The following is a 15,815-nucleotide window of genomic DNA, read 5'->3' on the forward strand; positions in this document are numbered from 1 at the left end:
TTTTTTTTGAGTGTCATTTAGGAATTTGCTTTATCCAACTGAAGGAACATTCCTCTCAGTTAAAGCCTGGACGTTTTTGAGATTGATAAGATTTTTTTTTTTTTTTTTTTTTGTCTCTGGGAGATTTTATTTAGTTCCTTTGAGGCAGGATCTTGCTACACAGTCAAGACTGGACTCAATATCTATTTCTCAATATCTATTTCTCTCTTTAAAAATTATGTGTCTTTTATTACATTCATTTCATGTGTTTATATGCTGAGAGAAGTCATAGGATAACTCACTGAATGGAATCAGTTCTCTCCTTCAGCCATGTGGTCCCAAGTCATAAAAGCAAGTTCCTTTACACCTTGAACTATCAGCACAGCCACAGCCGCCATCTCTTGACCCTTCTACCTCAGCCTCCCAAGTGCTAGGAATACAGGCCTTCCCTAAAGCAACTGGCCAGTTACTGCAGGAAACCTGAAGACCAAAGGAAAGAGAACCATTTATACCAATTACATGAGAGAATCTAAACATTGCCGGGTTTTATTACTTAAAATTACCCAGAGAAGTGAGTAATTATACCCATTCTATACACATGGAAAGTGAGTTTTAAATTATTCTGACCAGTTTCTCAGTCTGCAAAGAAAATTTAGTCTAGGGCTGGAGAGCTAGCTCAGAGGTTAAGAGCATTAGTTACTCTTCCAGAGGTCCTGAGTTCAATTCCCAGCAACCCCATGGTGGCTCACAACCATCTGATGCTCTCTTGTCAACCAGGCATACATGCAAATTGAGCATCATATACATAAATAAATAAAATTTAAAAAAGAAACCCAACCTAACAGCCTTTAAAGCCCAAGTCCTTTACAAATATGGAGGGGGGGGGGGCGGAGAGGCTATTTGTAGGGACTTCATGGGAGACCCTTTACAGATATAACGCTTTTACAAAATAAAAAAAAAAATGTCTAATTCAAAGACTGAGTGCCCCCTCCCTTTAAAAAAAAAAAAGATGTAACAACGATATCACAGTATAAAAGATCCCTCACAGAACGGTCACATTGTAAAAGTAGGAACATAGATGAAATGGTGACAGGATCATGGCCTTTTGGCCTAAGATGCTAAAGTGACTACATTTTAGCGCAGCTGTACTTCTGTAGCACAATCGTGACAAGTGTTGGCCATCCTCACGCAGACAGCTGCAGGCTCGGATTTTCTTCTGCAAACCTCACTCCTAGCCCTCGATCAGGCAGGCGGGTGTCGCCAGCTGTCGTTGCACCCGCCACAGCCTCTTCTTTCCCACTCCCACGCACCCGCCAAGGCCGACGCGGCCCCGACCAGGAGGCGCGCGCCCCAGGCGCACGTGACGGGCCTGGGGAGGGCAGTTTTCATTCTCCCCTCCCCCTTCCAAAAAACCCGCCCCCTCCTAGCAGGCCGAGGCTTTCTATTGCGCTACCACCAGAGTGACCTCTACGTCAGCCAATTGAGACACGGCACCTCAAGTAAGGCCCGCCCCCTGATGGTCCTCAGGTTCCTTCCCGCTCACACCGGAGTCACTTCCGAAGAGAGAACCGCCATGAAGAGAGTAGGGGGTGCCGCCCACCTCTGCACCGACAGCCTCCCCGAGTCCCAGCAGCAAGACGGCAACCACGCAACCAGCTTCTCCAGCCACAGCTCATGCCGCCGTCGCCAGCGGCGCCGACATGACAAGGCGCTGCATGCCCGCTAGGCCAGGTTTCCCCTCATCCCCAGCCCCGGGGTCGTCGCCCCCGCGCTGCCATCTGAGACCCGGTAGTACCACCCCTGCTGCAGCGGGAAAAAGAACAGAGAGTCCTGGGGACAGGTACCGTGCAGAGGGCTTGAGAAGGGGCCGGGTCGCGGGGGCACGGGTATAAGGGAGGACTGCGGACGGCTGGTCTTCAGTTCCCGCCATCCTCAGCGAGCTCAGGCCTTGATGTTCTGGGGCCTGCAAGCCCTTGCCCCGCCTCCGCGCGGTGGCTTCTGGGAGTTGAAGTCTCCTTTTCTGTAGTTGGGGTGTTGCTTTTGGTCTAAGTGACCACCAGCCTAGATGGCTGCGGGAGAGGCAGCTTTAGGTAGAAGGTTGTATTTCTCCTTTTCGAAGCGCTTACCCTGGGGCCCTCCCTACTTGAAGCCTCTAGATCGTTCTGATCCTAGTGGTTTCTACAGAGTTTAATTATGTAAGATGTGATAAGGAAAACCCACGAATTACTTAATAGTACAGTGTACACTACCATTGATTCTAAAAAACATTTTTGGAATGCGCCTGTTTTCTCTTTGAGTGACTTTCTCCCTCACCAACAGACCTTTTTTTCCCTTTTTCCTTTTCCTTTCCTTTTTTTTTTTTTTTTAATATATAGTAAAGATTTTTTGGGAGCTATGTAATGATGGAGAATTTAATCAAATGACATCCTCTGACAATAAAACATTCAGATTATCTACGAACTTGGTACTGTCTTTTTATTTTTAATTTTAAGAAGTGGTAACAGACATTTAAAAGCAAATTTATGTTTTAGTACTGTAGCACAGACTCACAATCCTCTATCTTAATTCTGAAAGCCAGAGAGCTGTGGAAAGCAAATGTTTTCATTAATTTTCTGCCACAGCATACTTGGCAGCCCAGGCCAGGCTGACCAGAAATAATTAATATAAGGTTGTGGGTGGTCTTTATTCTACTGAGTGTTGATAAGCTTTGCTGGAGAAATATTACTATTTTGACTACAGGTTGCAGCACCAGATCCTGCTGGGGGCTGTACATAATACACTCAAGTTATTTCCTCTCCGAAATCCAATAAATTGAAATTCCTAACACATTTGTCCCCAGAACTTCCAGATAAAGGTTTGTGAAGCTGTCATAATTTTTTTTGAACCAGTTATACATAAGTAATGGACATTTCTGTGTGCTTGAACTTAGAAAACAGTTATTTTACCTCTTCAGAATTCATTTATATTTCATGGTTTACCCAAAGCCATTTTTTTCCTTTCAGATGCATTGAAGAGTGGCATTAGGTTTAGTACTTTGGGGAAGGAATATGGTGTTAATATTTAGTAAAAAGATATGAGTGGATCTTGGTTTTTATTTGCTGCTTCTGGGTTCTTTTGCCCCTCTCCACTACCAGTAATAGGGCATCATTTGTCCCCCCTTTGCAGGTTAGCATGTCTTCATTCGCTCAGTGGTGGAGTTACTTTACCTAATGTAATTTGCTTTCTGTAAACAAATGCATGTATTCTCCCATAAGCTGTCACTCATATTTCTTATAATCATTCACATTCTCTCAGCATACCCGTGGCGTCTAGGTAAACAGTAAAGATGTGCATTGCTCTTCTAATGTGACCAGTAAAACGTACAGATAGAAAAGGAGGTCAGCCTTGGGTTTGGGTTGCTTGGGTTTTCCCACAGAGTACTGGCCTCAGCGGGAGAGACAACAGTAGCCTTGTGCTTGTTTGTTCTCTTTCAAAAAAAATGGATACATTTCAGGAAAAAAATTTATTTACTCTTTTTTTTCTTCATGTAACATCTCAGCGTGCATGAACAGATCAGAGTATAGGTTCTGGTAATAATTGTATGCCCGCATTTGGGCATACAACCTGTACACATTATTAAAGCTGTTTGGTTTGGGTTTTTGCTTGTTAACTGTCTGATTCCCTTTTTATTTTACTTAGGCAGTGTGCTGCTTTTGTAAAAATATAAGTATTTTACTTATTTTTATTTTATGTAAATGAATGTTTTTGGCTGCATGTGTATGTGCACCATGTGTGTGTCTGATGAGAGGAGACCAGAAGATGGCATTACATATCCCTGGAAACTCGAGTTAGTCATTCGTGAATAGCCATGTAGGTGCTTCTTTGCAAGAGCCACAAGTGTTGTTAACCTTACTGAGCCATCTCCTCAGCCCCTTGAACTCTTTGCTTGTTTTTGTCCATTTTGTTTGTTTTGATTTGTTTTTCAAGACAGGGTCTCGTTGTGTAGCCCTTACTAGGCCTAGAATTCACTCTGTAGACCAGACTAGTCCTGAATTCACATAGACACACCTGCCTTGTCTCCTGAGTGCTGGAATTAAAAGGTGTGTGCCCCTGCACCTAGCTAATCTGAAGGAATCTTAGATTGAAAAAAAAAATTGAAACACAATTGTGGCTCCTTCTATTTTTGCTGTTAGTTTATAAAGAGATTAGTGTAAGATTCGTGAATGAACCTTTCTGCTTTTGCCTTGCACATTCCTTTTCAGATTTAATTGTTCATTATCCCATCTGCTGTTCTACTCCTGTTGCAAGTCTCTGTTAAGGTCTCTGATCTCTTACTTACCAGGTTTCTGTTTGAATGGTGTATCTCTCTAGTCATTGTTTATAACAAATACAATCAGATGTTTCTCCCCGGCATCTTCCGCCTTAGCTTGTTGTAGCCATACACAGGAGTCAGCACCCTGGATTCACACTTCATTTCGGCATTTTAGTACTCTAGATTTCATAAGTCTCAATTATGTTTATAAACTTAGTAAAAAATGGTTATATGTTTTAATTTCCTTGTGGTTTAGCAAACTAATGTTTTTAGAACCTGATTAGTTAAATTAGACGTTGGAATTCAGCCCACATTAAGTAAATCTAATTCACTACTTAATCTAAAACATTGAGGTTTTAATACTTGGTTTTGTGATGTCATATTAGTTGTGCTTTTATTTTCAGGAATCAATCAATCATAGATTTCTTCAAGCCAGCTTCAAAACAAGGTATGCATGTTAATGTATTTTTGATGGGTTGTTTTAGAGGTGAAGAGCCTCCAAACTTGATTGTGCTGTTCAGAATTGAGAAATGTCTTATAATGAAAATGTGCTAACAGTAAACCATCTCTTCTACGTTCTTTTTTTTTTTTTTAAGATTTATTCATTTATTATATATAAGTACACTGTAGCTGTCTTCAGATACACCAGAAGAGGGCATCGGATCTCTTTACAGATGATTGTGAGCCACCATGTGGTTGCTGGGAATTGAACTCAGGACCTCTGGAAGAGCAGTCAGGTGCTCTTAACCACTGAGCCATCTCTCCAGCCCTCTTCTACATTCTTAACATTAAAAATATTCCAGCTTATAGTCATTATGTCTATTCTCTGGTAAAGTAGCTCACAAATAAAGCCACAGGGAGCTTAGATGACATAGCAGAAGGGATTCATGAAACTTCATAAAAGATAAACCTATTTCTTAATTTCTCTCTTCCCCCCAAAATATTTTATCACCACTTACTAATTGGCTTGAATTTTTAGTAGCTTCAATACAGTTAAAAGTTAATAGTTAGTATAAATAATAATGGACACATCAGTTTGTTTTTAATAATGTATGATTTATATGTGTTTTAATTGTGGCTGTTTTAGACAAACATATGTTGGATTCCCAAAAATCAGACATCAAATACAGAGGAAATGGATTATCCATCACTGGGACAGAGCAATTTGAAAGGAAATTATCTTCACCAAAAAAACCTAAACCCAAAAGGATGTCATCAGAAGAAAGTCCTATTTTAGAAGCTTTCATGAAAGGCGGGAAAGAGCACCACAAAGACCGTGGCGTCCATGAGTCACGTCGGCCATGTATGTCTCTAAGCACCAAATATTTACCCAAAGGAGCGGGCATCTATGCTCCTTCCTCTTACCGATTGCCCAAAGAGATCAAGGCACGGAAGAAAAAACACCGGTCTCCTGAGAGAAGGAAGTCACTGTTCATTCATGAAAGTAACAGGGAGAAGAATGACAGAGATCGAGGCAAGAACAGTGAAGACTCCAGAAAGCAAGTCCCAGCCACAGAAGGTGACATCTTCAAGAACAGCTCCAGAAGTGTTAGTAGCAGAAGCAGCCTATCTAGACACCATCCAGGAGAAAGCCCACTGGGGGCTAGGTTCCAGTTGTCATTAGCTTCTTACTGCCGAGAACGAGAACAGAAGAAGTTGAGAAAGGAACAAATGGAGCAGAGAATCAACTCAGAAAATTCTTTCTCAGAAGCAAGCAACCTTTCCTTAAAGTCCTCTGGTGTAGGGAAAAAATGTAAGCCAAGGCATGAGCACAGCAAACACAATGAGGCTGTACCTGGGAAGAGTAATCTCTCCAATCTGGTATGTATAGTGATTACTGAGGTGGCTTTGTTACTACTGTACTGTGCTTAGACCTAAGTCTAAAGATACTTAGTAACCCATAACTTTTTTTTTTTTTTTTGATTCTTTTTTTCGGAGCTGGGGACCGAACCCAGGGCCTTGCGCTTCCTAGGTAAGCGCTCTACCATTGAGCTAAATCCCCAGCCCCAACCCATAACATTTAAGGGAATAACCAAGTGCTGGGATTAAAGCCTTGCACCACTACTGCTCAGCTGAATTCAGTCTTTACCATAATTTTTACAGACTAGGGGCAAAGATTTTTTTTCTTAACAATTTTTTTAATGATTCCTCTTCATTTTTTATATGCATTGGTGTTTTGCCTGCATGTTTGTCTGTGTGAGGGTGTCAGATACCCTGGAACTGGAATTACAGACAGTTGTGAGTGCCATGTGGTTTCTGTGAATTGAACCCAGGTCCTCTGGAAGAGCAGCCAGTGCTCTTACCCTCTGAGCTATCTCTCTGGTTCCACAAAGATCTTTTCTAATGAAACGTTAGAAAAGAATGAAACATTCTTTCAGGCAAGTGTTGTAATTTTTTTAAAGATTTGCCAAAAGGAGGTACTTAGGAATGGCAAATATAAAAGAGTAGGAAACAACTTAGAACAGTGCTTCTCAAAATGTCCTCAGAGCAGTATTAGCAGTGGCCCTTGGATTTGTCTAATATGCTCTCTGTCCCAGGAAGAAACAGAGGAGTCAGAGCACAGCCATCTTTCAGTTAAAAGGTCTCCAGATAACTGCCCTCGAAAAGTTCAAGAACCACTGTTTCAGATTATATGTAAATCTTCAATTTATTTACTTTATTTGAACCTATATGTAGAGGCCAAAAGAAGCCACCAGATCCCCTGGAGTTAGGATCACAGGTGGTTGTGAGCTGTGCCATGTGTGTGCCAGGAATTAATCTCAAGTTCTACAAGGGCACAATAACTCTTAACCCATGAACTTTTTCTCCCGCCTCATATGTAAATCTTAGGTAATTGATTAGGTATGGGTCTTAGAAACATACCTGATGACTTAGAAAATTGCACATAGTTTTTAATCCTATCATATTTTTCTCTTGAGTATACAGAATCAGATTAGCATTAACATCAGCTTCTTACTGCCGAGAGCGAGAACAGAAGTTCTCAAGTTGTTAATTTCAAATTTTATCTACCTAAAGAACAAGTAAGGTCAGATATAAAAAAGTACATACTTATAATTCTAGCACTTGAGAGGCTAAGGTAAAGGATTCTGAGTTAGAGATAACCCTGGCCTACATAGCCTAATCCTGTCTCAAAATCAAAAAGCACCAAGCTGGGAGTGCACCTAACTGGTTGAGTGCTTGCCAAGCATGTGAGAAGCCTTGGGTTGAGTCCCCAGCACTGCAAAGACGTGCTATATTGATTAAGCTACTATGAAAATTTCAAGGGCTAGAGAGATGGCTCAGCAGTTAAGAGCGCTGACTGCTCCTCCAGAGGTCCTGAGTTCAAATCCCAACAACCATGTGGTGGCTTGCAACCATCTGTAATGGGATCTGATGCCCCCTTCTGGTGTGTGTCTGAAGACAGCTACTGTGCACTCATATAAATAAAAATAAATAGTATTTTTAAAAAGAAAAAGGAAAATTTCAAATCAGGTAAATGAAAAATAAACTATAACATTCTAGGTGTGAAAAAAAGAAGTCTCAGAATTATATATTACTAGACAGTATTTGTAAATCTAGAGGCCTATTTGTAATAAAATTGTACCTTCTGAAGTTGCTGATGATAATAGATGTAATATTTGGCCCATATACCAGTAGTCTTTTTCTATTGTATTAATTTTTTTTTTTTTTGGTTCTTTTTTTCGGAGCTGGGGACCGAACCCAGGGCCTTGCGCTTCCTAAGTAAGCGCTCTACCACTGAGCTAAATCCCCAGCCCCTTATTAATTTTTTTTAAAAGATTTATGTGAGCACACTGTCACTATCTTGAGACACACCAGAAGAGAGCATCAGATCCCATTACAGATGGCTGTGAGCCACCATGTGGTTGCTGGGAATTGAACTCAGGACCTCTGGAAGAGCAGTCAGTGCTCTTAACCCCTGAGCCATCTCTCCAGCCCTACTGTATTAATTTTTGAGTTATAAATCACTGTTAGTTTATGAAACAGGGACTTCATTTTTGTGATTTTTTTTTTAAATGATAAGATGGCCTCATGAGTATGTGGTGTGGGGTATATATGTATGTGTATCTCCCTAATACTAGGTATTGCATTTGGGCCTTATGTGTCTAGGGAAGAACTCTACCCTGAGTCATAGCTCCAGCCCATACCCTTCATTTTAAGATTAAACTTTGTTTTTAAAGCTACCTCTGGATATAAGTGCTTGCTTTATTCATCTAGAAATCTGTTCAAGTGTAAGTTCATATTCTTTACTTCTCAGAATTCCTAATTTTCTTCTCCTTTTCCTCTTAGGAAAATGGACATCTCTCAAGAAAAAGATCATCTTCAGATTCGTGGGAACTTTCAGGTAGGTAGCATCAGACTTAAACAGAATTTCTAAGTGAGTTTGTATCTTTTTCATACCAGTTTTTAAAAAAAAATTTGTTCAAATATTCAGTTTCCTTCCTAGAATTAAATGTCTCTAATAGTTAAGCGTTTGATTAAAAACTACATCCCAAAAGAGTAATGTTCAGAGCTGGGTGTGGTGGCACACACCTGTAAGCTCAAGCAGTTGAGACAGGAGACTCTAGAGACTGAAGTCAGCCTGAACTACATAGAATAATACCTGACCTCAAAAAATAAACGCTTAATTTACTCTGCATAATCTGTTTTCTTGACCTCTCTGCCTTCTTCAGGAGTTCCTAATAGTGTGTTTTAACACTGCATTCTTTATACTGATATCTAGTATTTCACCTCTGAATCTTTGTCTATATCAAGAAACATAATCTTGATATTAGGCATGGTAGCACAAATCCACATCCTAACACTCAGTAGGCTGAGGGAAGAGGACTGCAGGTTTGGGGCTTGCTTGGGACAGTGGGATGCTGTCCTAGAACATATGAGCAAAAACATAATCTTGTAGTATTGGTGTACTGTTAAAGATGCTTTGCATTAAGTTAAAGCAAGATCCAAAGACTCCAAATACAAAGGTGCTTTTACATCTCAAGGACATCTCCAAGGTTTAATTGATACTTTAATCACAAATAGCTCTTAGCTCAGGAATTCTTTTTGGTTGGTTGTTTTGTTTTGTTTTGTTTGAGACAGGGTCTCTCTTTATAGCCCTGGCTGTCCTGGAACCCTGTGTACCCCAGGGTGGCCTCAAAGTCAACAAAATATATATGCCTCTGCTTGTCTCCCCAGTGCTGGGGTTAAAGGCATGCACAATCTCAATCAGCTAACTCAGTTCTTTAAGGTATCTTTTCTTAATCAAATAACAATATTAAATTGAACACCTCAAGAGAGCCTAGGAGAGCCTGGTTTATTGTTGTTCAAGAGTCTGGGAGCACCATTCATGTGTTAAATCTCTCTTGCCCACAGAAAGATTTGAAGCAACTTGAGGTTGTATAAAAAGATTTAAAGTAGGGATCCAGAACTAAAATATTAAAAATTGGGCTGGAGAGATGGCTCAGAGGTTGAGCGCTGACTGCTCTTCCAGAGGTCCTGAGTTCAATTCCCAGCAACCACATGGTGGCTCACAACCATCCGTAATGGAATCCGATGCCCTCTTCTGCTGTGTCTGAAGACAGCTACAGTGTACTCACATACATAAAATAAATAAATCTTTTAAAAAAAATATTAAAAATTAACACTGCAGAATGTTATTCCTGAGGAAAGGAAAGGCTTCTAGAAATAATCTTATTCATCTAGTGTGTCAGCATTTTCTGCCATAACCTCATATGAGAAATGAACTTCACGGATTATTCCTACATTTGGGAAGATGTAGTGAACACAGCAATAGTTAATACTTAATGTAAACTTACTGGGTTCCTTGTGTCATTTATGTGATAATTTAAAATCCCTCTGTATGTGGTAATATGTGCCTGTAATTTAGGCATGAATTTCCATGCCTAAAATTTAGGCTGCATAGCAAGACCCTGTCTCAGAAACAAGATTAAGGGGCTAGAGAAATGGCTTAATTGATAAAGCGCTTGTTGCACAAGGACCATAGTTCAGATCTGTATTATCTGTGTATAAAACATGGCAGTGCTCACCTATAATCAAAGTACTGTGAAACAAATATCCAGCCGATAGACTGTCTAGGAAGTATAAAAGAACTGAAAATTTTGCCATTCCTTTACTTCCTAGAAAGTTTAGGAGTCTCAGACTTGGGCTGGGGGGAGAGAGGAGCACCACATTTAGCTAGCTTCATTTTTAAAATTGCATTTTCCAGAGTATATGTTCATAAAAGTAACCCCTAAGGTTATTTATTTTGAGGGCCTTTTGTTTTATGTTTTGAGACAAGGTTTCACTATATAGCCATGGCTACTCTAGCAATTTATATAGACTAGACTGGCCTTGAACTCATGGAGATATATCTGACTGTGTCTCCTGCCGCCATGCTGAGCACTTAGTAGGTAGAGGCAGGAAGGTCAGGAGTACAAGGTCACTCTCAGCTACATAATGAGTTCCAGACCAACCTGGAGTTCATAGGACCCTGTTTACCCCTCCTCCCCATCCCAAAACAAGCAGGCTTGAAAACAATTTCTTTGTCTTCCTGACCCTTAAGCATGGGCTAGACAAGTATTTCATATATGCCTCCAGTCTTCATGAATTTTAAATGAATGATTAAAGTATGAGTTAATGATTTTTTTTTTCAAGACAGAATGTCTTGTCTAGCAGTCCCTATATAGACCAAGCTGGCCTTGAATTTAGAGATGGGCCTGCCTCTGCCTCCCAAATGCTGGGACTAAAGTCATATGCCACCACAACAGTCTCAGTGAATTTGTTTTTAGCATAATGTAAATTTTAAAGACTGATTAAGCACATATAAGTGCTGGGCAAGTGTAGCATACGGCCTGTAACCCAAGTGCTCTAGAGGAAGAGACAGCATCCCCAGAGTACATAGGCAAACTAGGCTAGGTTAATTGGTAAGATCCATGTTCAGCTAGAGACCCTGCTTAAGTAAATGAAGTGGAGGGCGATAAAGGATGACACCCAATGGGCTGGAGAGATGGCTCAGCGGTTAAGAGCACCCGACTGTTCTTCCAGAGGTCCTGAGTTCAATTCCCAGCAACCACATGGTGGCTCACAACCATCTGTAAAGAGATCCGATGCCCTCTTCTGGTGAGTCTGAAGACAGCTACAGTGTACTTATATATAATAAATGAATAAAAAAAATATTAAAAAAAGAAAAAAAGGATGACACCCAACAGCAACTTCCAGCCTCTACTCAAACACTCATATAAACCAGAACTCAAAAAACATAGCTTTGTTTGTTTGGGGGGATTAATGGGGGCTGGAGAGATGGCTCAGCAGCAAAGAGCAGTGACTTCTCTTCCCGAGGTCCTGAATTCAATTCCCAGCAACCACATGGTGGGTCACAACCATCCGTGATGGGATCTGATATCCTCTTCTGGTGTGTCTGAAGACAGCAACTGGTGTACTCATATACATACATTTAAAAAAAAAAAAAGCTCAGACTTGGGCAGTTCATGGGGTGTCAAGACAGGATTTCTCTGTGTAGCCGTAGCTGTCCTAGAAATTGTTCTATGGACCAGGTTGGCCTTGAACTCAAGAGATCTGCCTGCCTCTGCCTCCCAAGAGCTGGTATTAAAGGATTAAAGGCATGCACCACCACTACCCAGAAAATATATAGTTATTAAAATGTTTCTGGTTGTATTCATTAATAAATACAACATCTGTAACAAAGTACCCTAGCTAGGATAGCTTAAAACAACAGAAATTATTACCTCATAGTTCTAGAAAGCTGACATCTAAAATCAGAGCATTGGTAAGGCCCCTCTGATAACTCTAGGGAAAGAACATCTTTACATCTTACAGATTTGGGCGTTTGTTAATCTTCAGCATTCTTTGACTTGTAACTGTACCGCTCAGGCACATGGTGTCATCCTGTAGTGCTGAAGGTCAGTACTTGAACATATTTGTGAAGACACAGTTAGTTAAACCCATCACAGCTGAAAACTAGAGACATGTAAGAATTAGTGATGGTCACTAGATGGAAATACTTATTGATTTGTTTTGGGTTTTTTGTTTGTTTTTTGGTTTTGGTTTTGGTTGGTTAGTTGGCTAAGGTTGTTGTTGTATTGAGACTGTATTGTCCAACCTTCCTATCCTCTTCTGGGCCAGGCTAGCCTTATATTCATGATCCTCCTGCCTCAGACTCCTGACTGCTGGATAGGTATGCACCACCATGCAAGATAGAATTTATTTTTTTTATTTATTTAGAGATAGGATCTCTCTATGTAGCTTTGACTGTCCTGGAACTCTTTATGTAGACCAGGCCAGCTTTGAATTAAGTAAGATCCTCTTGCCTCTCTGCAGGGTACTAGGATTAAAGGCATGTGTTACCACCACCCAGCCCGATGAGTTTTTTTTTTAATGTTATTTATCTGCCTCTTTATTCCTATATTTGCTTATCATCTAAAACCTCTACACCTATGGATATTAAAGTATTTCTAGAACCAGGTAGTCCAGTGTGTGGTGTCTAATGTTTTAGGGAGTGATACCTTTCATAAGATAGTAATCTAATAGACTAGCAATAAAACTGAGCATAAGTCATTAGCTTTAAATTTCTTGGACATCATTGTCAGTTGGTGTAAATTCTTTTGTTTTCATTACATAAATAGTGGATAATCTCAACCTAACCTTAGAATTTAAACATTTCTTCAGAGTGTTCTGTGAATAACCTTGATGTAGACAGAAGAGTATACTCACTGATGTGACAAAAATTAATTTTAGGCTCTAAACAGAATAAATTCTCCGACAAAAGAAAAAGGAACTCTGTGGACTCAGACCTGAAAAGCACAAAAGAACCTGTCATACCTAAAGCAAAAGAGTCCTTCCTAGAGAAGCGCCCAGACACATCCCATCCGAGAGAAAAGTTTATAAGACACATCGCACTGAAGACTCCTGGTGGTGTTCTGCGCTTGGAAGATATAGCTAAGGAACCTGATGACGAAACAGATCGCTCTTCTGCAGACTTGGCACCTTCAAATTCTGGCCACCATTCTTCCAAGAATAGTGACCAAGTCCACGCAGCAAGTACCAAAGACACCAAAACACAGAAGCCCCACTTGCCTTTACCTCAGGAAAAATCCACAGCTAAAAGAGCTAGCAACCTTCAGAAAAGTAAACCGGCTGGTTCTGTGACATCAAAAGAGACAAAGCTACCTTTACTTTCCCATGTTCCAAGTGCTGTTTCCTCTCGAGTACCGCTAAATGCTAAAAATTGCACTCTTCCAGTTCTTAAAAAAGATAAAGAGCGTTCCTCCTCGAAAGAACGTTCTGGGCATTCTGCAGAATCCTCCAAACACAAGGAACACAAAGCAAAGACTATCAAGGCTGTTTCTAATGAATCTTCAGGGAAAAGTTCTGGGGGATCCTTGCATTCAGAGTACGCCCCTCCAACAGCATCTCCTCCGGCTGCCTTGGAAGTTGTGCCGTGTGTCCCAAGCCCAGCAGCTCCTTCAGATAAAGAGAGTTCAGGAAATTCCAATGCAGGTAGCAGTGCACTGAAAAGGAAATTCAGGGGTGATTTTGATAGTGATGAAGAAAGTTTAGGTTACAACTTAGAGAGTGATGAGGAAGAGGAAACACTAAAATCACTGGAAGAAATAATGGCTCTGAACTTCAGTCAGACTCCTACAGCTTCAGGAAAGCCTCCTGCGTTTTCCAAGGGGCTTAGACCCCAGTCGTCAGACTACATGGTAAGTGGTTCTGTGATAACGTGTCTTCACTTGATGGGGGAAAGATGGATTAATTAAAGAAGATAGATTGTTAACTTACTTTAAAATTCAGTGCTTACTACAACTCATATTAGACTGACATGAGTGTGAATTCTTGTTTGGTAATGAGTTCCCCGTATCTTCAATTTTATATTTGTTAATCAGTGGTCTCCAAACTTTTTTGATCACATGTACTTTTTTATTAAAAGGAAACTTTTAAGCATGTACCCCAGTATATATATGTGACTTATATATTCTATACATGTACCACTATAATACTGTGAACTTTTGAAATAAAGTATATACAGAAAACAGAAATAGAAGGAAAAAGAAAACTTAAGTATTTCCTGTGGCAGTTACATAGAAGTTACTATAGATTAAGTTCTACTGGAGTTTCTATAGAAGTTCCATATAAATAGAAGTTCTATTATTTTCTTCCTGCACCCCAATGGATCACCTTGCACACCCCCTGCTTTGGAGACCACTGCTGTAAATGAAGGTAGAGTGTAGAAATGTTGTTAATTGTGGTGTGCAATTTTATTTATAAAGTGCTTCATTCTATCTTGGGAGTAAACTGTATTAATTTTAAGATTTCTGTAAAGTTTGGTGGGGAAGGTGTAATATTCCATAGTAAAACCTAAAAATTAGTAGTAGTTTGACTTCACTAAAATAGAATGCAGAAGCAAAGATAGGGTCACCACAGAGCCCTTGGGTGTTTGCATTCAGATCCTAAGGCTAGCAGGGTTTATTGGCAGTGTCTCTCCTCCTAATGGATATTGAGGTCAAATTGCCTGCAGCATAGAGCGCTAGACTTAAAGCATGATGATGAAATTTTTCCTTTAAGAAGGGTGTCATCCAGACCCAGGTTACTGACATAGAAAATAGTCATTAGTACTCTGAACAACTTTAAAATATCCCAGTTCTTCTACTAAGGTAAGTTATAAAGTATTTTTTCAACTTTCTTTTTGTTTTAGGAATATGCTCAGAGTGGAACTTATACAAACACCTTAGAGCGACTGGTAAAGGAGAAGGAAGACACACAGAGGTTAGTTTAATCTGTTAACATGGAACAAACTGCTCTACTGTGTGGTTGGCTTTAACTTACCTTAGAATGGTGTATAAGTGTATATGGGGCTGGGGATTTAGCTCAGTGGTAAAGTGATTGCCAAGCAAGCACAAAGCTGTGACTTTGGTCCCCAGTACACCAAAAATCCCAAGAGAACTGGAAATTAACATGCATTTTGTAGGAGTGCCATTATTCTAATTCTCTTGTCAACTGTTTTAGAAATAAGGTGTGTTTTCTTGTTCAAGAGACATCAAAAGATACAGGTTTTTACAGTATGCTGTGTTTTACATTATTAATGTAAATTCCTCTTTGTTACAACAGTATCTTACTGATATCCTTGATGCAAAGCATGAGTAGAATATATTTTCATTATGTGTGTGCACGGACAGTGTGTGCATGAGAGTGCTAGTGCATGTTTGCTACGGCATGCATGTGAAGACCTGAGGAGCCTTGGGTGTCAGTCCTCACCTTCTGTTGTGTTTGAGGCAGGCTCCTCACTGCTATGTATGCTAGCCTTAACTGACCTATAAGCTACATCAGAGAGGCTCCCTTCTCTGCCTCTCATTTCCCTGTGGGAGCACTGGGATTACAGACGCTTGTGCTATGCATCCAGTGCCCTATTTTTAGTGATAGGATCTTGCTGTATACCTGTGGCTGGCCTCAAACTTTCAGAATCCTGCCTGCCTATGCTTACTGGGTTTTGGAACTAAAGGTATGCACTAATACACCGGGTGTATGCATACAGCTTTATGTGGGTTCT

At 40.3% G+C, this 15,815-nt stretch overlaps 1 protein-coding gene across 7 annotated transcripts in view; it reads left to right on the forward strand.

Moving 5' to 3' along the window:
* The first annotated feature begins 1,485 nt into the window (after positions 1-1,485).
* Slf2 (SMC5-SMC6 complex localization factor 2) overlaps positions 1,486-15,815 on the forward strand; it is a 62,599-nt gene continuing 48,269 nt past the window's right edge. For 3 of the 7 annotated variants that reach the window (XM_017589590.3, XM_039088080.2, XM_063271766.1), the window contains exons 1-6: positions 1,486-1,819; positions 4,675-4,718; positions 5,358-6,091; positions 8,558-8,612; positions 13,004-13,971; positions 14,964-15,034. In XM_017589590.3, the coding sequence (XP_017445079.1) occupies positions 1,680-1,819; positions 4,675-4,718; positions 5,358-6,091; positions 8,558-8,612; positions 13,004-13,971; positions 14,964-15,034 (2,012 nt within the window). In that variant the 5' untranslated portion in view covers positions 1,486-1,679. Of the gene's footprint in view, positions 1,820-4,674; positions 4,719-5,357; positions 6,092-8,557; positions 8,613-13,003; positions 13,972-14,032; positions 14,489-14,963; positions 15,035-15,815 lie in introns of those variants that run through there. The other 4 variants (XM_006231550.5, XM_006231551.5, NM_001134612.2 and 1 more) reach the window with 4 other exon arrangements.

Source organism: Rattus norvegicus, chromosome 1, assembly GCF_036323735.1.
Source record: "Rattus norvegicus strain BN/NHsdMcwi chromosome 1, GRCr8, whole genome shotgun sequence".
NCBI classification, from domain to species: Eukaryota; Metazoa; Chordata; class Mammalia; order Rodentia; family Muridae; genus Rattus; species Rattus norvegicus.